This window comes from Stegodyphus dumicola, chromosome 5, assembly GCF_044657685.1.
Source record: "Stegodyphus dumicola isolate Sdum_Otavi_A_Nest chromosome 5, ASM4465768v1".
NCBI classification, from domain to species: Eukaryota; Metazoa; Arthropoda; class Arachnida; order Araneae; family Eresidae; genus Stegodyphus; species Stegodyphus dumicola.
In genome coordinates this window covers 122,520,948-122,543,446 of record NC_140772.1, presented here as the reverse complement: position 1 = coordinate 122,543,446, position 22,499 = coordinate 122,520,948, and the positions used below count along the sequence as shown (strand labels likewise).

General features: G+C 32.1%; 2 protein-coding genes across 4 annotated transcripts in view; one reads left to right on the top strand and one right to left on the bottom strand.

Annotated features, from left to right (window-relative positions):
* LOC146997217 (uncharacterized) overlaps positions 1-22,499 on the top strand; it is a 440,254-nt gene that overhangs the window by 346,683 nt on the left and 71,072 nt on the right. The window lies entirely within an intron of this gene.
* LOC146997219 (uncharacterized) overlaps positions 1-22,499 on the bottom strand; it is a 60,073-nt gene that overhangs the window by 34,271 nt on the left and 3,303 nt on the right. Inside the window, exons 2-3 of one of the 3 annotated variants that reach the window (XM_085817010.1) lie at positions 13,055-13,189; positions 4,341-4,546 (exon numbers count right to left, since the gene is read on the bottom strand). In XM_085817010.1, coding sequence (XP_085673136.1) covers positions 4,341-4,438 — 98 coding nt within the window. In that variant the 5' untranslated portion in view covers positions 4,439-4,546; positions 13,055-13,189. Of the gene's footprint in view, positions 1-4,340; positions 4,547-13,054; positions 13,244-22,499 lie in introns of all 3 variants that reach the window. The other 2 variants (XM_085817009.1, XR_015041209.1) reach the window with 2 other exon arrangements.

The window sequence follows — 22,499 nt, the reverse complement described above, 5'->3', positions numbered from 1 at the left end:
GCCTTGAAATTGTCGTACCAGTGGCTGAAGAGAGCTGACGAGGCAGGTCTCAGGCTGTGCTCCACCTGTTTGTTTTGGCAGTAACTGCCAAATACCGGTCCTTATTCGGCGCTGTAACTCTGGGGCGACCTGTGCTGTAACGTCTACTCACATTACCATCATCTGGGAATCGTTGCCAAAGCCTGGAGATGACACTCTGGGCAATTCCAAGTTTGTCTGATACTTCCAGTTGGGTACGCCCACATTCCAGACGGCCGATAATTCTACCACGTAAAAAATCATCCAAATGCCTCCTTTGTCGGTTATTGCACTGAAATGCTTATAAAGCCCCTGCGAACTATTTGGTTATTGCACTGAAATGCTTATAAAGTGCCTGCGAACAATTTTACTTCTTTGCCTGTATTCGTTATATATCACTTTCTTACATTCTCGTCATTGTGAAGTACCATCGGTGTCATCTGGTTACTTCCTAAAATTTGCATATGATTCTTGAAGATGTGTGTTGTGATGTTACAGGTGATATTTTAGTATATTTTAGAGTTCGATTTCCGCGTGACTCCGAATTATCCTTAATTTATGGACATGAGTGTAGTAGCAACTTTGTTGCAGCATATTTTGGGTGCCCCCATGCTGCACAGACACTATACATTTACCACCCACCAACCTTTTTGAGATTAACTGTTATAGTAGCACCTTTCTTTTCAATTGTTGCAGGGAGATGAGTTTGCACTATCTCTAAAAAATACATTAAATGGAAAATTTACTTGTGAATTTTTAATTATAATTACTGCATATTTAAACAGAAAGTCAATTAATTAAAAACCATAACATTTTTGCGATGCAACTATCACACGGAGGACGAGTCCAAGGATTTTCAAGTTCTCTTTCCCTACGATCAGCTTCTTGAAAGAACTTTTCGGCTTGCAGCATATTTTGGGTGCCCCCATGATGCACAGACACTATGCATTTACAACCCCCGAACCTTTTTCGAGATTCGAACCCGAGTGCTTTGGTACGGCAGTCGGCCTGATCGAGCGGTAAAATATAATGTAAAAGAACAAAGCTTTACTTAATTCAGCTCAATTACTGACAAATGGATAGATAACAAACTAAGTAACAATACATCATAAAAATTAAATAGCAGAACAAATGAGGATTAAACATCATTTTAAGAATAAAAAAAAGTTAGACATTTTAAATAACATTTTAAACATTTGCGATCAGATAAAACTGCTATTTTATGTTGTCTTCTAATTCATTTAAAGTCTTCTTGACATAACAGGTTCATACACTAAATATATTACTCTTCCTTCATGCATTGGGATATCTTTCCAGATGCTAATATCTACCTGCTTTATTTCTTCTGGGATGGTCACATATGCATTTAGTAGCACTATGCACTATTCATGGAAGTCTGGTCTTATTTTATTCGATTTTTTGAATAATTAAGATTTGACTCAGGCTGAGAGCTACGGGTGCTGGGTGTGACTTAATTTGGCAGATTTCATATTATACGTAATGTAAGTTATCAAGATATTTTGTAAATGATGATGTACATAAAAATATATTTATAAATGTTGACTTATGTAAAATAACCTATGATAACTTCAGGGATTTAAATGCCCCCCTTTTTTTTTCACTTACCCAAATGTACTCTTCGGCTAGCGTGTCCGACATCACTTCAAAATATTTGTTACGATTACTATTAATATGTTTACGTTAGTCTCCTTTAACATTAATATGTTTCAATTCATTGACCTAAATAAATAAATATATAAATAAAAATTGACTTTAATCTATAAATGCATAACCAACAAGATTTCTTATTCTATCATTTAAGAAAATTATTTCAACTTCACAGAACACTCAAGAAATCTAACTTTCCTCAAAATAAAATGCAAATGTAATGGAAACTTATTTATAAAATCATAACGTTTTCATTGCTTTGAGTTCCATATTTGTATTTTAGTACATTTTCTGCAGTTAGTTTTTATATAAAGAAAATAAGATAATACTGAAATAGAAAATTTCATTTAAGCAAAAACGTAACAGAAATTACTTTATAAAATGAAAATGTGTGCAAAAAGTAAACAAAATAAAATAAAAAAAAAAAAAAACTATTAGGATTAATGTAAAATATTATTTTACAATACCACAGGAGCTATGTTGTTGAGAAACATTCTCTCTAAAAATTGAAGTTCTAATTCAGTTTTTAATTGGAATATATTTAATTCTGAATTTTTCGGTTGATTGCACAGTTAGGAGTTTTCAGCAACTCCACCTTTTCTTGCAATATTTGTAATCTACTTGATAAAGAATTTAAATTTTTTAAGATTAGATGTTGAAGTTCTGCGGAAGAGAAAAGGTCAGGGTATTACATATTTAATTCAGAAGTCAAACAACAAAAATCAGCGTTATATTTACAAAATTTTCACAGTAAACAGTCACTGTGAAAATTTTGTAAATATAACGCTGATTTTTGTTGTTTGACTTCTGAATTAGTATTTATTCGGCGTGTTATTGTGTCTTTATTACATAATTATTCTAAAAACCTGAAAACAGAACACTTTTAAAAAATTGACTATTGGCAAATTCAGAAAGTTACTGTTAAAAAATTTCCAGCTGCGGTAAGATAGATTTCCCACAAAGCAGGTTTAGGATTTGCTAGATTTGGCGAGAAATCACCCATTTGGCAACATCTTTCAGCGAAATTGGCAATATGCCGTAGACGGATGGAGAACCATTTAGAACGAGTTCTTACTGGTTTGACTTAGAATGTTCTCGAATGCATGCTAAAAGCTATATAAACCCTGCCTGTATGCGGAGTAGCAGTAGTATCTCGAGTCTATTGAGTTGATTTTCAGTCTAGTATTGAGTTGATTGGGGAGTGCGTAGAGAGAGTCTCTTAATGTATCGCGAGTTAGTGCATCATCGAGTCTTATCTTGGAGTGTGTTGAGCTCCAAGAACGATTGAACTGAGTCAGAAGCTGTATTCTAGTGCTTATTGTGGAGTGCATCGCGAGTTGTAGCGTCGAGAATCTCGACAGTACGTCGAGTTCTGAGAAGACTGAACCTAGTCGGGAGCTGTACTCTAGCACTTTGCTGTGAAGCTGTCTTCACTGTTACAGCCTAAAGGCTATGTTGCTGATTGTTTCAATGTGCTTGTCGCAGTTTTTGGACGACTGTAAACATGTTTTTGGAGATGTCCTGAATAATACTGGCAAATACATTGTGTGTTTATTAAGTGTCATCGTTAATCACTCCAAATTGCATGAACCTGTACAGGAATGCAACAGTACGAAACCTTTATTGGGTCTTTCTGATGAGCCTGCTTTTGGAGTATTAGTCCTCAGATTTGCAGTGAGGACTAGCTAAAACAGATGCAGAAAATTCTGGTTGAAAATATTTTCCTTGTGTGCACTCTGGTAGCAATGGCAAGCACAGCTCTGCTAGCTTTTTTACTATAGTACTTTTTTACTGTTTTTTACTTGTTTACTTTTTTTACTCATCTGAAGAATCGGAGAATTTAAATCGCTGGTGTTTTTTTTTTTTTTTTTTTTTTGTTGTTGTTGTTGTTGTTGTTGTTGTTGTTGTTGTTTCCGCACCAAATTCTGCACTTTTCGATGTCTGAAAACTTCATAGCCAACTTTAACTTTTCTATGCCTTTTTCACTGAAAATTTTAAATTTCCGTTATCACTCATAAACAATAATTTAACATAAAGCAAAAAGAATGAATTAAATAATCGTTTAATGTTAGATTAAACATCTAAATGTTCTAGCAGCATTTATTTGCTCATGTATAATTATCGAAATATTTGATGTAAAATTAAATTAACAGTCATGGCTACATTATTTTATAAAATTCTGCAAATTTCAGATATTTTGCAACAATTTATTCAATAAATAAATCAAATAGAATTTTTATGGTTTCGAATTGTAGGATTATACTATTTCATTATTTTTCCACTGCAAAATTAAGGTGACCGTATAGATTTTGAGAGCATCAAATTTGTATAAAAAAAATGCAGTTAAATGTTAAAGCAAATATATATTATATCCTGATATGATTGTTAATTTTTGAATTTTTTAATACATGCATTCCTATTTTTAAACAACTAGTCTGGTAATTAAAATAATGTTAAGATTCAAAAACCAAACTACCAACTCGTACTAATAATTTATGGATAAAAGTACTAAAAATGGAGATGTTACTATATTTTAAAAATATTTTGGTACTGATGTCATTCATAACAGCATTTTCCATGTTCTATTCAGCTTTCTAAATTATACAGTGAGAAAAATGAGCAACAAGAACACATAATTATAGAAAATATCATACTTGTCGATGCAAAAATTTAGAGAACCCGGTGAAATTGCCAAAGTTCTCAATAATCTGGGGCTTGATGTGATGCAATCATTTTGTTCAGTTTGATTCATTTTTTCATATTACATATGTCATTTATCCATATCAGCCCAAAACCAAGAATTTGGCACCGTTTGTACACCTTCATCAAATTCAGCAATGTAAAAGAAACTCTTGAAAAGCTAAAATAATTATTTTAGGTATTTTAGGTAAATTTAAAATAGATCAAGTCTTAAAATAAATAAAAAAGCACTATTTCATTCAAAATATTTCAGGTTCAAAGCATAAGTTTAGAGAAGAACAATTTACAAATAGATTTGAGTTTTAATACAATTTATTCCTGTGTTCTTATTAAATACGCATTACTGTTCTTTTTTAATCGATACAGATTTAAGTTTTGGTAGAGGGATAATTTTTTTTTACTTTGGTGTAATAAAGGCGTTTCTTCGAAAACATAAATTGGAAGAAATATTCTTGATGAATACTTACAAAATAATCTCTCTCTCTCTTTATTTATTTATTTATTTATTTTTAAATCTTAAATGATCATAAACAGCGTTTTTGTTAAAAATGCTATCTGTAAAATTTTCTTTAGTAAACACCAGCAAAATGGAAACTGCCCTAACATAATTAGAATTTTATTTATTTTATTAATGTATGTATAATGATGTATCTAAGTATGAAATCAATTAAAAATCAGCTTGCCATTTAAAAAAAAAGCCTTGCTTTTATCAATTAACCCAAGTACATTTAGAAACAAATTTAATTGGTTTAATTATTCAGAGACTACTTTTAAGGAATGACTATATAGAAAATATTTCATATGAAATAAAGTTGCAACACTTAACTAATAGGATCACGTTCATTATTCTTTGCAGAACTTTATTGACATAGCTAATTTTATCTGCATATACATGTTTATGAATTAAATGTATATTCAACTGAGTAAAAGGAAATAATTATTTAATTTAAATTTTGTATATTTTGCTCTTTAAACAACCTGTTATTAGTAGTATATTCTGAGGCAGGAAAATGATGTTCTATTTTTATTGCATTGCATGATTATTTTCGTGTTATTTAAAAAAACATTAGCAAGCCTTGTGAAAACATAATCGAGTATATTTAGTTATCAATTAAATAAATTACATCATCAATTAAATAAATTACACAGACATCAGAAGTATGCAACCTGATAATGTAATGAAAGTATGTAGCATTTATGAAAAATTGTGGCTCGAATTGAAAGAACAGGAAATTTCTACAAATATTCTCATATTTAGAGTTGATTTTGGACTGACATCACTTTCATGAATTATTAGTTTTTTCTTCTTGATTGGTATGATGTCTCTTTCATCACTTGAGTATTCGTGATACGATTCTGCTTCAATAGATGATAAATTAGGTGAGATCTCACATCGACTAGACTTCATGATGAAATCCATAATTAACAATTGCCTGTTGTTTTTTTGTCCCCCTAAATCTTTTTAAACATCCGTATATAGATTTAAACACTTACTAAGCTCCCCTTGGAATCGGAGATTTCATTCGACATTTGTGTCATATTGTAAAAAATGATTACCTAATTTTCTTCCCAATTCAAGTCCTACACTGATGACTTTAGCTGTGAATGCAGCTGGTTCAGATTGGTCTTCATCATGTTTATTTGTTTCATGAATCATGTTAACTAACTCATCCTCATTTAGTTCTTCATCAACCATTATTCCTTTAATATATGCTTGAGCTAAATCCTCAAAACCTTCTCCTACTACAGTTTGAGCCAATTTAGTGATCTGAGAATATTCACACTCTAATGGTAATCTATCATTCTCATCTTTAGCAACATCCAGCGTATTGTTTTCCAGCATGCGTTGAGCATTGATTGTTTAATCTGAGTATATGACAGTCCAACACAATCTAAGATTGTAAATTTCTTCCAAGCATCCATAAGAGTAAGATTCATTATTCTCCATTTTTTCTAAAATATACCTAAAGGTTTGTTTGATATACACAATGTTGTAAAAGCCAGAAAATATTACTTGATTCAATGGCTGTAATAAAGAAGTTGTATTTTTTGGGCAAAAAGACTATTTCTACTTTTTTGTGTTGTAAATTTTGAAGATGACCAGGTGCATTATCTATTAAAAGAAGAGTCTTAAAAGGCAATCCTTTTTTACCTAAATAATTTTTGACATCTGGGACAAACATGGTAAGAAATCATTCATTGAACCTTATGGCAGTGACCCGTGCTTTCCTGTTAGGCATCCAATAAAAGGGAAGGTTATTTATATTTGTTCCTTTAAATGAACATGGTGTTTTTGATTTGTTAATAACCAATGGTTTCATTATATAATTGCCTGAAGCATTGCAACAGAAAAAAATTGTATGACTTTTCACTACCTTATGACCACTAGCTGATTTGCAAGGTACAGTCAAAAGTCGTTAATTCGGACACCTATAATCCGGAATGATCTATAATCCGGACCTCAAAGCTAAAAACTTTCTGCGCATGTGCCGCGTTAGCACAGGCGTTTTACGCGAGCGCGTAAGAACTTGACTACTGCGCATATGCGTGTGAGCAAGCGCAGAATACGTTTTCGCCTGTGCGTTTAATGTATAACGGATGGTGTAGGCTAAAATTATCTAATTATCTTTTTCAGTTAATGTTAATGATTGCATTGTTCCTTAATCTTCGAATAGGATCCCGCTTATTATTTTTTGCAGACTGTAAGAGCAATTTTATAAAAGTAAACTTGAACTTTCGATTATGTCAAATAGAATTTCCGATGCTGGAACTTCCAAAGGATCTACAAAACGAAAGTATGTTTCAATGTCCAACAAACAAAAAGTGAAATTGCTGAAAAAAATGGATAAAGACATGAAGAATGTGACAGAGAGGTTAGTGAAAACGAAAAAATTTCCATTGACCAGTTAGTCGGTATTCTCGGCACAGCAATTAACGGGACTTGAACAGCAGAACTCTTTAACTGAAAAGAAATTATGTCTGTTTATAGAATTAAAGAGAAAGTATTAGTATCACATAAAATGAAGCAACTTAAACAACTTACATTGAAAGAAATGTTTAATAAAGTAAACAAATAAATATTAAGCTTTTTTTTTTGTAAATTTTGATACCCTTTAGATCATAATTGTTCTTTATTTCATAAATTACGGTTTCATATTTTTAATTTTAGAATTTCTGCATGCCATCTTACGAGATTTAAACTGATGATCTATAATCCGGAAAAATCGATAATCCGGAATCGCCGAAGTCCCGACGAGTCCGGATTAACGACTTTTGACTGTATTTTTTTTTTTTTTTTTTCAGAACAACGTAGACACGTCAGCATTGAAGATCTGATGAGAAATGTAGGAGATCGTGGCAATTGATTTCAGCAAATTTTGCTGGATATTGTTGTTACATTCGAATCAGCAGATGCACTTTCTCCTTTCAATCTTAGATTATGTAAAGAATGCCTTTGTTTAAATATTATTAAATCTCTCAAACCAACCATGACTTGTGGAAAAAGATACCTTTTTTTCATCTGACAAAGTCGATAGTGACCGATTCTTAAGTGCTTTATAAATTTTTAAAGCCTTGTTTCTAATAGCATCAGTATCAATTGGAATCCATTTTAAATTTTCGTCTTCTACCCATATCTAATTCTTTTTCTAGTAGAGTCTTCATTTTTTTTTTTAATTGTCCTTATTGTGGCTTCATTCATGGAGTAAAATTTAGCAACATTTGTTACTCCTTCTCTATTACATAGATGATCTAATATTTTAATTTTTGCTTCTAATTTCATTTTTGATTTTTTTTTAAAAATCGTTTTGGCATTATAATACTTTAAAAAATTTACATAAATTATAAAAAATGCCACAAAAACTATAAATGTTGAAAACTTGCTAGTAAACATTCAGATATGTAGATAAAAATGATGTAATCCTTGCTGCTAAAATACTGATACTGCATTAGTTTGCGTGAACCATATAATTTAAAATTTTACTGTTATGAAATACATATACATACTATTGAGATTCTCCTAACACGGGGAATCCCCATCCTTGTTGTTGCCACCAGTGTTACCAAAGAAATGAGATTAAAAAATGACTTCAAATGTATGTATTTGCATTTATGCAGCAAATACTATTTTACTAAGTTTTTGAAATCTGTTAATTTTTAAACTGTGTAAAACTGAAATCATGTAAAACAGGTAAGTACTGTATAAATCGAGGGATAGGTGTATTTCCACGAGATGTTAATACATCAGAACTTTAAATGTCTGTACATATATACTTGAAGATGAAATCCTGCAAAGTTGACAAATGTTTTTAGGAAAATGAAAATTAAAATGGAAATACAAATTTAAATTTCAATAAATTTGACTTTCTTATCGTCAAGACTGCACTTGCATTGTTTTAGAGTGGAATTCATACAGAAAAGCTTCTAATTTCAAAATTGTCGTGTAGTTTTTGTAGTAAAATATATTCCTGTTTCTAACTTTTCCAGGTCTAATAAAGAATACTGCTTTAACATATGGTTAAATAAAATGAAAAGGCATGATCTTTTGTAGTATTTGTAATAATTTGTCTGTCATGTTACCACAAGTTTTTGTTGGTGTTAATTGTTTTTTATTTTCATTTTTTACTCAGAATTGCAGAATTCCAGGTCTTTAAATTTCTAAAAGATAAGCAACAAAGCATAGTATTTAAGAAAAATTTTTATTATTTGCACTTCAAATGCCGCATATGTCAACTAAGTTTAAAGTTGTATATTTTAATACAGAATTAAAAAGAATTAACACCAACGTGCTGCTAATTTGTGTGTGTCCAGTGAATTAGAGGAAAGACCATTCTTAATGCCCATCAACCATGATTTACCAACAATGCGAGAAACAGGCCATCTTTGGAAATCAGAATTTATTTTAGCAACATAAACGTTATTTATACTAGATTTGCATTTGCTGTCATGTAAGTTTTTGATGGGCTTCTGAAACAAAAGAAAATATTTGTTGGTGGTATGATGAAATAAAATATTTGATACTAATACTCTCCGACTGTCATCTAAAATCACACAATCGTTTCCTTTGTTGAAACAATTTATTGTGAATAGGTTTTCTTTTCCTTTTTTATTTGGACATCTGCAGCTTCATTTAGAGTATGCCCTTCCTCGATGAACTAATGTTCAGTTGTAGTGGGTTCCTGGGCATAGCCTTATCCCAGTGTAGTAAGTTAATACTTTTACGAATGTTAAAGAAATAATGTTGCTGAAGTTCGTAAAAATAAAAATTCGAAGAGCAGTTATGGCAGTGAAATGAAATGAAAGCAATTGTGACATTATAATCAGTAGTAATGGCAGAGTTTGCAGCAAATATAAGATGATGAGTTTTGAAGTTAAAACTTAGAGCTAGTTGGAGTGTGAGCAGCAGAGGCAATCGGGGGCGGAGAGAGAAGTAAAAGCCCTTTTCTTCTTTTTTCTTCCCCCTTTTCTCGAGTATTCAAGGCTGAATGGTTCAGTAGTCAGGTGGTAGGCGGGAGCTTGTTGAACTTCTGTTGGCTGGCAGAGGAGTAATCCTATTGGGTGAAGTGTGATTTACAGTGTGCTACGGGGAAGGCCTAGGCTGTTTTCAATCCATACTCCTTTAGAAGGGTACAAAGACACACATCATTTCCAGGTTCCTGGGTTGTACCTTATCCTGTGTATAGCACGTGAAATACACTGGTGTGCAAAAATTAAGGACGAAGTCGAAAAATTAGCATATCAGCTGAACGAAGAGGCAGAGCGGACAGAAAGACCAATCCCGAGATTAAGTAAGGTGATCTACGGTAGCACTTGCGCAGATATGCAGGTAGACATAATGGGGGAGTGTCTGAGTTGTATAAAGCATGTTCTCGGTGAAAGATCAGTATTTCTGGCAAAGAGATTGCACACCGTATAGCAGTTAAAATCACACTGAGTTGCTGCCTCGGCGAGAAATGGCGAATAATCAATCTGTTAGATGACATCTGGATGCTTTTACCCGAGGTCATTGGGAAGTTGGAGGAAGGCCGCCGTGTGACAAGTGTGGCTGCAGAGATCGGAATTGCTCACAGCATCGTTTCACGACTTTGGAGACAATTTAAAACTACAGGAACAGCTATCCGGGGGTTTAGTAGTGGTTTTAATTTTCCCAATTTTTGGTGCTAAGCTAGGCAATTAGGTATATTACAATAATTAGTTAAAGAATAATTAATTAGTTTTTTGGGTCTTTTTTAAACTGGTGTAAAGGCCCTTATTTTCGTGAGCTCGTCGTAATCGCAAAAATCAAAGCTTTGCGAAATACTTTTTTTTTCCCCCAACTTTACTTAAGTACTTTTAAAATTTTTCAACTTTCTGTTCTGTTCATATAAAATTCGTGAAATTTTCAACTCGCGAAATCACCGATATATTCATTTTTGTGAAAATTACGGCCTGCAAAAATAAGGGCCTTTACAGTAATTAAACGTTTATCAAAAACCTTTATTGTATGTCTCTGAGGATGGTTTTAGGCCTTTCCCTGTGTTCTTCGGATTTGATATGATTTAAAATTGGTATTGTGGACTTGTTTGCCCTGGTTATATCATTGTAGAATTTTTGACTGGAGGAACAACTTTTGGTTGTGGTGGTGTAGGTAAATTTTGACTTGAAGTGCTTCGTTGATTTACAGTGTTAACTGCATTCTGGACATAATTAGTATCGTTTTCAGGGTCCAGAGGACGAAATATATTTTTCATGGCAATGAAATTTGATGCATCTCTAAGAATTACAGTTTTTTAAAATCTGTTTTACACGGGAACCGATTGTCCGATTTTGATGCGGTTTCCTGCATTCAATAGCAATTTCATGCTCCACAAATTTTATATCTGCATCTCAAATAGGATGCAAGTTGTAGGAAAATGCTTTTGAAAGCAGCAAGCCGCATCAAAATCACACGACTCGAAAGTTAATGATCCATTTTGATGCGTTTTGCTGCTTTCAACTGCAAATGCATGCCCCATCATTTTGATATAAGTTTTATGTCTGTATCTCAATTAGGGCGTAATTTCGCCGGGTTGTCTGTCTATACCAGGGTTTCTTAAACTGGAGTCGCTGGACTTGCAGCAGGGGGTTGCCTAGAATTTTAGCAGTTTTGATATTTCTTTAATTTATTATAATACTTTTACAATTACCAAATATTTTTACATAATACAATACATCTTAAAATAGATATGGCAATACAGACAAAGAAAAAAAAATGAATCCGTTTCGACGCCTTCATTTTATAATAGAAACGTTCATTTTTCTTGCTTTGCACGTGACGCTGTCATTTCATCTGTTACTTATTTAAAATGTTCACATTGTTCTATGTCTTAAAATTAGAAATTAAATGTAGTGACCTAAAACTGCAAGTGTACAAAAGAAAAAATTGACAGTTTCACTCACGCATGTGTCGGATTTGCGCAGTACTTATTGGGTTCCACAGAATTTTTGTAAATACAGTCAAAAGTAGTTAATCCGGACTCGTCGGGACTTTGGCGATTCCGGATTATAGATCATCAGTTTAAATCTGGTAAGATGGCATGCAGAAATTATACAATTAAAAATATGAAACCGTTATTTATGAAATAAAGAACAATTATGATCTAAAGGGTATCAAAATTTACAAAAAAAAGCTTAATATTTATTTGTTTACTTTATTAAACATTTCTTTCAACAAGCACATGCGTAAAGCATACATTAAGCATAGTCGAAATTAGAAAATTGCAACCAGAAAACTATTTGATGTGTACTTGTGATATTTATAATGACAAGGAATTTGATTTAAATCATATCAAAGACGGAATACATCGAGATGAAATACTACATTTAGTAAGGAATTATAAGCCGAATAAAATAAAAACATTTGTCCTGAAGATAAGGATAGTGCTGACAAATCAACTTCCAGTTCATTGCGTGCTGCGATGTCCCCCCCGCAGAGCAGCATGAAATTGATAAACAGATTTCGGAATGGTTAAGAAACAAAGGATATGCCTTTTTCCATTTTTTGCAGCAATTCCACTTTTTGTTTAATGGACTTCGAAACATACTTTTGCTTTGTAGATCCTGTACATATTAGTAAATATATATCGGAAATTCTGTTTGACATAATCGAAAGTTCAAGCTTACTTTTATAAAATTGCTCTAACAGTCTGCAAAAAATAATAAGCCTGATCCAATTCGAAGATTAAGGAACAACGCAATCTGCAACATTAACTGAATTAGATAATTTTAGCTCAGCTTATACCGTCCGTTATACGTTAAACGCGCATGCGTAAACGTATTATGCGCATGTGCACAGGCAAAGTCACAGCCGTAAAGGTCTTACGAGCACACGTAAACGCGACGCATGCGCAGAAAGTTTGTAGCTTTGAGGTCCGGATTATGGGTGTCTGAATTAATGACTTTTTGACTGTATTATGGCGTCCTGGGAATCGCAAAAAATTCTCAGTGGTAATAAGGTATTGCAACTGAAAAATATACTATACGTATGTATGCCTTATGGGCTTACCATCCTCGTGGTTAGAATTAGCGTTTGAATTATCCGAGATTTCGTGTTGTTTTCTTTTTATATTTAACTTAAAATTATCATTAAAAGCATTAGCAAGGCTATCTAAGGGTTTTTTTAGCATACTGAGATATTTAAAAACACACTTACCCTTAAGGGGCTCCAGTACTTTCAATGTATCACAGTTTGCTTTTGCCGTAAGAGGTGTATGCTGGTCCATGTCCGATGCGACTCGTACAGCATCCAATTGTTGCTTGAGGAGACGAGTATTCTCAATCTTAGCTTCTAAGGGGATGATTTGAGTATGGAACGAGTTAAGAGAAGATTAAGAGACATATCCTAAAATAATATGTCCAATTGTATCAAAATATTAGCAGTTTACAGCTATAAGGTGAATTATTCAGTATAATGATTTTTTAATGTTGACACTGATGGCAAATTGCTGCTAGAAATTCTGTGGTTTAGAGATATATAATCGTCCAGAATATAATATTTCATCACAATTATTCTTTTTCAAAGTAAAAAAATAAAATTTACAATAAAGCTTAGAACTAACATGAAAACTAATAGATAGTTCTTGTAACTATGCAATACATCTGGATTTATATCATAAAAATATTTTTCAATAAATAATAGATCAATAAATAAGTATCTTAATATTTTATTCATACTTACAAGCCAGATGATGGGTAACAGGTATAAGAACACACCTCTATTTTCCATGTAATGCAGAAAAATACATAGTAGCTTCATCTGCCAAACGGTCTAGTACATTTATGCAGCATTGTTGTCTAACAAGACTCCAGGTAACTCGAGAATCATGGGAATATTCCAAGTAAACACCACTTTCCCATTGAAATTTTTAAATTTCAGTCACTTAAATCTAATATCCATACATAATTTACATAATCTTACCACATAAAAGATTAATCATTATTATAATTAAAAGATTTACTTCAAAAGATATTTTACAAATAGATATTTTAGATAGGAGAAAAACATATTTATTATATATGCCTTGTACAATGACTAGAACTTTAATCACTTAAGTGTAACTAAGCAGATGGAACAAATAAATATAATACTGGTTTTTGAGTAAATGGAATCTAATTTCAAATTTTTAAACAAAGTAAGGGGGGTATCAAAGTATCAATATACGACAATTCCAATAATGAGTATAAGGATGGTACCTTACTCTAGATATAATATTACATGAATAATTAATTTTTATTAATCATGTATAAATATTCCTTTCTTTAGTTTTGTTAGTCAAAACATACTTTTATTTTTAATTATTAACTGTACAATGTTTGTCATTTCACAGCAAAATGCATTGTGAAGGAAATACATAAAGTCCATGCGGTGACCAAACAAAAGGACGAAAGTGCACACGACAAAAGCCCACAAAAATGACCCCACTGGGATAATTGCCCACGCGACTAATACCCACACCGATGAAAGCCCACACAGATAAAAGCCCACATAGATAGAAGGGCACGCTGATAAAAGTCCACACTAACAAAAACCCACACCGATATATACGTCATGAATAGAGATAAAATAAAAAATAAATGAATAAGAAATAATTGAACAATAAATTTAAGTAGCGGAACACATTTCATTTTCGTCTCCGGCTGAATTAAATTCGTATATATATATATATAGTACAGAGAGTCAATCAAAATAATATAATTAAAAACATATACATGTATGTATCTTTGTTTTTATATTTACGCAAGAAATGGAAGTGCCTTTGTATAAGTGTGACAAAGGGAGGTGAAAGGGAATACTGGCCACACAGCTTATTTTAATTCTACAAAATTATAAGGAGTATAATATGTATGTAAATTTTCATCATATACAGAGAATAATTTATGAATAATTTAACACTACAGAAAATTTTGCATTATATGAATTTAATATGGAGAATTAAAGCCGAACTTTCATTTTAACGAAAAAAAATAAAAGTACAGTATTCTATTATGATTAAGCGCAAACACCGTTTTAATGGTGAATAAAAAGCATGGTTTCAAATAATCCAGTTAAATTTTGACAACTTGGATTTTACATAAATTAATTTCATTCCCACTTGAAATTTAATTTTTTTAATCATAATAATTACTCGTAAAATTTTTCAGGAAGTCATAGTTATTTTGGATTTCCTGAAAATGTGTGCTGGTTTTAAGTGGGCATTCGTCTTGTGGGCTTTTGTCATGTAGTTTTCTAACTGGCCGCTGGCTATTCAGGCAGGAAACCATTGCCTTCCTTTTCTTTTGCCCCCAGCTGTGTGAAAAAGCAGTTAAAGAGAGGAGAGCCTTGCTTAATTGCTTTATTCCCTATGGAACCTGGGGCGCCAAAGAAGGCCTCAGAAGGGAGGGTGTGGCAGGAGAACAATTAAAGAGGATTTTAAATGTTTTTTGTTAGTTACCTACTAGAAAATAACATTATCTGAAATTCCGCTTGTAACTGAAGTTAACCCCTTTCTTACATTTCTTTAGTATAGTTCTTGAATAACCTTTTGTCTAAGGATTTAGTTAGAATTTCAATTATTTTAAAAATTTCAATAATTGGAAAATGAAAGGAATTAAATATTTTTTAACCATTTTTAAAGGGATAATTCACTGTTTTTGCAGTAAAACTGCAGAGTGGAAAAATATGCTAGTTCCTGATTTGATAGTGTCTCTAACAACTTTTTGATGAACTAATTAAACATGCTTGTTATATCAAAGCCATTGTTTAAAAGTAAAACTACTGAACTATTTCTAAAAACATTAAATTATTACATATATTAAAATTTACGTACAAGTAATATTTTTCATTTTAACTTTCATATGGTTGAAAACGCAACCATGTGAAAGTTAAAATGAAAAATATGAAACCGTAATAAAAGTTAAACTATTCGAATAATTTTAATAACACAGGTTTCTGAACTTAGCAACAAGAGGATTTAAGAACCATGAGCCCAGCGTTGTAAGAAAAGTAATCTTGCACATTAAAAATAATTTTTATTTCAATAAAAATATTATATTACTCGATTAACTGTAAACGCTTAAAAAACAGTTCATTTCAATTTACCGTAATTATTTATATACAAAAACTTTGATTGAAGCAAATTTAAACAGCATTTAGAAACTGAAAATTCACTGGAACACTTCTTTTGTGGGTTTTATGCTGTTATTATGTGTTGAATATTATTTCGCCTAGATTAAGAAAAAGAAACTCATAACATGTAAAAATTTATTAGGTAGAAAAACTATCAAATTAAGGTCATTTTCTTCTCCTCGAAGTGCATTGATTTCCTTATACGAATTTCATATTCTGACAGCACAGAAATAGTGGCCACATATCTTGTAGGAGGTATTTCTTAAAAGCCTCATGTGTTGACGATCAAGTAGAAAAAAAATGTTTTGTTATGGAGTTACGTTTTGAATAACTTTTTTCTTCTATTGAATGAGTTCAAAGTTTCTAATATCTTGTTTTCTAGCATGAAATGTTTCACCAGTTTTTAAGGTTCTTTTCTAAGAATAATTCTAATTCATTAAGCAGAAGTTAGTAAGAACAAGTAAGGTGTACTTCAAATTTGATCTCTTAGGTTTATTAGGTCTGGCTACCAAATAACTGTTTTTGAATTCAACATCAAATTTTAAACATATATTTTTTTTTAAATTTGTGTCTTTTATTTTCAAAAAACATGCACGTAATCCGAAGTTTCTGTGACAAAAGTTAGTATAAGAAAAGTGGGACAAATTAAATTATCTGTATATTTAGTCACTATTAAAAACGAATTCTGGCTAGACTATGGGTCCTCAATCAGGAGGAATAGCCCTAAGGGGAATTTCAAAGTTTCAGAGAGTAATTTAGTCCACCTTTTCTTTACGTATTAAGTATTTAGATTTAGTTTATGAATACAAAAAAGAACATTTATTCAAATTTTGGTATTTACCAACATGTTTGATACTTTACATGTTTGATACCAACATGTTTTACTTAAAAAATAATCCGTATTTAAACAAACACATATCTACTTTTCAAGTTTTGGGAAGGAGAGGTTGAATGATCATTTAGCAATGGTGGAAAGGGTATATGGGGAAAAAGCTGGTGAGAATCACTGGTCTAGACTGAGCCAACTTGATTTAAATTTAGAATTTTATACTCTATATAGAATTTTATACGAATCTTTAGTTCTTACTGTAGAGTCATTAGGTTTTATATATATATATATATAATGTTGTATGATCTTAAATCCATTTAGTGCGAATACAAGTTATTATTACTTGCGCAATTGCTGCAAAGTTAGTTAATAATAATTTATTTCCTAAACAGTATTGATTAATTGATTATATTATCTCCCGAGTTTAATTAAAGTAGAATTATTTTAAAAGTGTGAATCTATACTGTATATAGGTATACAAAGATACACATACATATACATGTATGTGTATCTTTGTTTTTATATTTACGCAAGAAATGGAAGTGCCTTTGTATCAGTGTGACAAAGGGAGGTGAAAGGGAATACTGGCCACACTGCTTATTTTAATTCTAAAAACTGGTAAGTTATAACTGGTAAGTTACTGGTTAATACTGGTAAGTTATATTTTGAAAGATGTTTTGAAGTAATTTGAAAGCAAAATGTTAATAATGTTTTAACGGGGACTGGAGTTAAATCATCACGAAGAATAAAATTTCAATTGTAAAAGGAAAATTAAAACATGTAATCATTGTCATTGATCGAAAATTAGTTGACTTTTCAAGGGAATCAAACCAACTCCCGTTCAATGAACAATAATTGATAAAAATACGTAAATACGAAAGTGTTTCGTCTGGTGTCCGCCGACAACATCGCGGAGGAAAACGTCGCGGAGGAAAACGTCGCGGAGAAAACAACGCAAGGCGAAAACGTCGTGCTACAAAACATCGTGGGAGAACACATCGCAAAGAGAAAAACATCGCAGTTCTAAAACATCGTGGTGCAAAATATCGTCGTCGAAAATAAAGCGGTTCAAAAACTTCGCAATTTAAAAACATAGTCGTCGAAAATATCGTGATAAAAAATAAAGTATCTACAAATCATCGCATGACGATAACATCGCAGACATGCTTTTTTCAGACATGCTTTAATAACTGTAAATGGATATTCCCATAATGATTCGTGAGCGCAAGAGGGTAAGAAGGATAATTTTTACTTTCATATTTTTTATTAATACATTTTTGCTGAGAAAATAAAAAGGAAACTTAAGTATAGAAAATTAATGCAACTTATAGCACTTAATAGAATTTTAAATCGACATAGTTAACTAACAAAGACCATAATAAATTATTTTTAATAAAGATTTTACAGGTAATTTTTCATAAAAAGTATAATCTATTAAGTTGCATTTAATTTTCTATGCTTAAGTTTCCTTCTTATTTTTTCAGCAAAAATTTATTAGTTAATAAAAAAATGTGAAAGTAAAAATTATCCTTCCTTACATCACTTGCGCTCACAAATCATTATGGGAATATCCATTTACAGTTATTAAAGCCTGAAAAAAGCATGTCTGCGATGTTATCGTCATGCGATGATTAATAGATACTTTATTTCTTACCACGATATTTTCGACGGCGATATTTTTAAACTGCGAAGTTTTTGAACCGCTTTATTTTCGACGACGATGTTTTGTACCACGATGTTTTAGAACTGCGATGTTTTCGCCTTGCGTTGTTTTCTCCGCGATGTTTTCGTCCGCGATGTTTTTGCCGCGATGTTTTCGGCTGTAACCGTTTCGTCTTTACTCGAGTTATAAGTTAAAGCCAAACCGGCAATTCTAGTCAGGCCAAATATTTCCGCGAATAGAAGGAATTATGAACCAATGCTGATATTCAAAGAACTTATTCTTATGAAGCATTTTAGTCAATTCAATTTGGAGTAAAAATCAATTACTGTAGAGAAATCCTATTTAACTCGAGTAATCGTCCCCGACACTTTGATGTTTATGCATTTGAGTACTATATTATTTGTAGAAATTAAACATTGGAAATTGTCATTATGAAATCGAATTCAAAGTAAAGTTGAAATAAACATAGAAGATTATAAAAAAAGATAAATAATGCAAAATTTGTAAAAACAAATCAAAGACAATATAAAAATAATATAAAAAATAATATAGAAAATAATATAAATAAGATCAGTGAATGTACATGAAGATATAAAGGCCAGAAAAGGTATTAAGTAACTGTCTATTAGCTCTTGGACAGTGAAAATGCTTTTTTCCTTTCTTAAATTCTTAATCATTGCGACACGACAATTAGCCAGAAATTAATTAATTTCCATTCACTAGTATTTTCAAAAAAATCTTAACAGATGGTGTCTCTCAGATAAGAACTCCACAAAATACATCCCTCAAGAATTCCAAGTCCCACCCACTACCATAAATTGCTTCAAGTTTTACCGACTGATATTATTCAAAGCCCCTACTGCCGTTAAGAATTTTCGGACACCCTACACTTCTGAGTCAGACACGAAGAGAACACTTTGCCAACTCCCCCACTAGAAAGAATGTAAGTTACTTAATACCTTTTCTGGCCTTTATATCTTCCTGTACATTCACTGTTCTTATTATATATTATTTTCTATATTATTTTTTATATTATTTTTATATTGTCTTTGATTTGTTTTTACAAATTTTGCATTATTTATCTTTTTTTATAATCTTCTATGTTTATTTCAACTTTACTTTGAATTCGATTTCATAATGACAATTACCAATGTTTAATTTCTACAAATAATATGGTACTCAAATGCATAAACATGAAAGTGTCGGGGACGATTACTCGAGTTAAATAGGATTTCTCTACAGTAATTGATTTTTACTCCAAATTGAATTGACTAAAATGCTTCATAAGAATAAGCTCTTTGAATATCAGCATTGGTTCATAATTCCTTCTATTCGCGGAAATATTTGGCCTGACTAGAATTGCCGGTTTGCCTTTAACTTATAACTCGAGTAAAGACGAAACACTTTCGTATTTACGTATTTTTATCAATTATTGTTCATTGAACGGGAGTTGGTTTGTTCCCCTTGAAAAGTCAACTAATTTCCGATCAATGACAATGATTACATGTTTTAATTTTTCCTTTTACAATTGAAATTTTATTCTTCATGATGATTTAACTCCAGTCCCCGTTAAAACATTATTAACATTTTGCTTTCAAATTACTTCAAAACATCTTTCAAAATATAACTTACCAGTATGGATGCACGCTTTTAAAATAATTCTACTTTAATTAAACTTAGGAGATAATATAATCAATTAATCAATACTGTTTAGGAAATAAATTATTATATATATATATATATATATATATGCGGGAAAAAGGAAAAATAAGCAATGCCCTCTTCGAGACTCGAGCCTGGATCTTTCGAATACGAGCCAATTGTACTAACCGTTACACCATGAAGGCATTCTAGAAGGAGGGAGAAAATACCTTATTTACTCCCCCTTTTAAAGGCCACTGGGTATTAGGGGACCCAGTCGTCAAATCTTGGTGGAGAAGAATCATCATCCACCACCTTTTTTTTAGTTCAGGCATCATGCAGGAGATATGAAAATTTAGCAATGTGCTTGCCTGGACTCTTAACTTGAACCTCTCGAATACGCGCCGAGTGTGCTAACCATTACACCGCGAAGGCATGCTGGAAGGAGGGAGAAAATACTATCCTGTTATGTATTATTTCAGCCTGTACTGTCAATTCTACTTTCCGCTTCCTCACCCGGATGTAAATAAGTTAGTAAGTAAACATGTTTAGAATGCAAATGAGTGAAGAGTATTTATGGCGAAGCTTTTGCGATTGAAAGGAATTGCGAGAATTGGCTATGTCAACTTTTGCTGTCAGGGTTTAGCCGTTGCATTAAGTGCACCAGTAAGTTAATTTTCTGAAAAGGCCTGTTAGGCTAATCTTGAAATCCTCTATTTATTACCTTGAAAATTTAGGTTTATTGGTTGTGCTGATGCTTTAGCAACTCAATATTTTGTCGATTGAGTTGTTAAAATATCAACACAACAATTAAGTATTGTTGTATGGTTGTGCTGAAACTTTAGCAACTCATTCGTCAATACTGAGTAGCTAAAGTATCAGCACATCTGTACAACAATATTTAAATGTAAGCAGTAAGCATAAATATGCAGAATGAAGTAAGCTTTGTAAACAATTTTATAGCTAACTTAATTTTGATAGCAAACACTCATGTAAACAGATCATGTTTGCAAACACGCCCTAAAAGAACATCATCTACATCATGCCTTTATCTACTGCAATATGCAATGTCCTGAAAGATGATGCCTGTACCATTACAATAAATAATGCCATAAAACATATACATGTACAACTATGTATCGCTATATATATCATGTAATGTAATGCATTTTAATTTAACGCCCGACGGTGCAGAACTTGCGGTGTTGGCTGGAGTCACAATTTCATTGTGACTCGAAGACGCCGGAATGTTGTTGTTTTTCTAGTTTGTGTTTAGAGCTAATGTGTACTTACTTCAGGTAAATATTAGGTGGCTCCTTTACTTCTACGTAACATAACATCACAAGCAGTAGTCTATATGTTAAGCACAAGGAATAAAAGGTTTCAACCTTTAACCTTATTCTATTGTTACTGAACATCAAGTTGATTAGTGAGTTTGGTTTGGTTTAGTGTATGTGAGCACAGCAAAGCCTCGAGAGCTATCTGCCTGAGTAGAGGGATGCCTTCGTGGAAGTCTTTCTAAGAGATACTGGCTCATGTACAAATTACACATGGGGAAAACTACGAAAAGGCCCATGCAGTCAGCCCGTCTGCGGGATTGGAAACTCTGACTGAACTTCCAGTGTTCCACGACTTTACCGCTTGGCGGACTCTTTTGACTAGTGAGAAGTCACCAGCAATCTTACAGAAGGTCATTGACAGTTTGCATGCTCCTGTGAAGGATTATAACTTGTTTGTTAGCTCCATTCTTGAAGCTAACATTCAAACATAAAATTCTATGTTTTACTGGGGTTAGTTTCATAAAAAAAATTTCTATTGATTTCAAAAGAGAAAAAAAAATTGAGCATTTTTTGAGATAAGAATAGTTGAGATAAGCAGTATGCATAACAACTTACATATGTTACATTCTAAACGTGAAAAAAAATTTTTTGATTGGTAGAACGTATCTCATCTAAGACTTAATCATTTATTTTGGATTCGCAAAACTTTCTAGACATTGTTCCTTTGAAAAAGTTCAAATATCAGAAAAAATAAATAATTAGTTAGACAAATAAAAATTAATAAATAATGGAGTAAAAGCTGTACATTAAGCAAGCGTCAGTCATCCAATTCTCAAGCTTTTCATGTAGGCACAAGGCTCAACAGCGGCTAAGCGGTAAAAAACATGGAGGTAGGAAGTAAGATGGAGTCACCCTAAACAAGTTTCTCCGTACCCTGCTCTGAAGCACCGGCGATCCCTACGTGGTGACCAAAAAATTGGGTCATTTACCATTGAGTTCTATGGGATTTGACGCGTTCTGGTGTAAATATTTTGTAATTACGTCGCAAATATACATATAAATGTATATATTTTCTTTTTC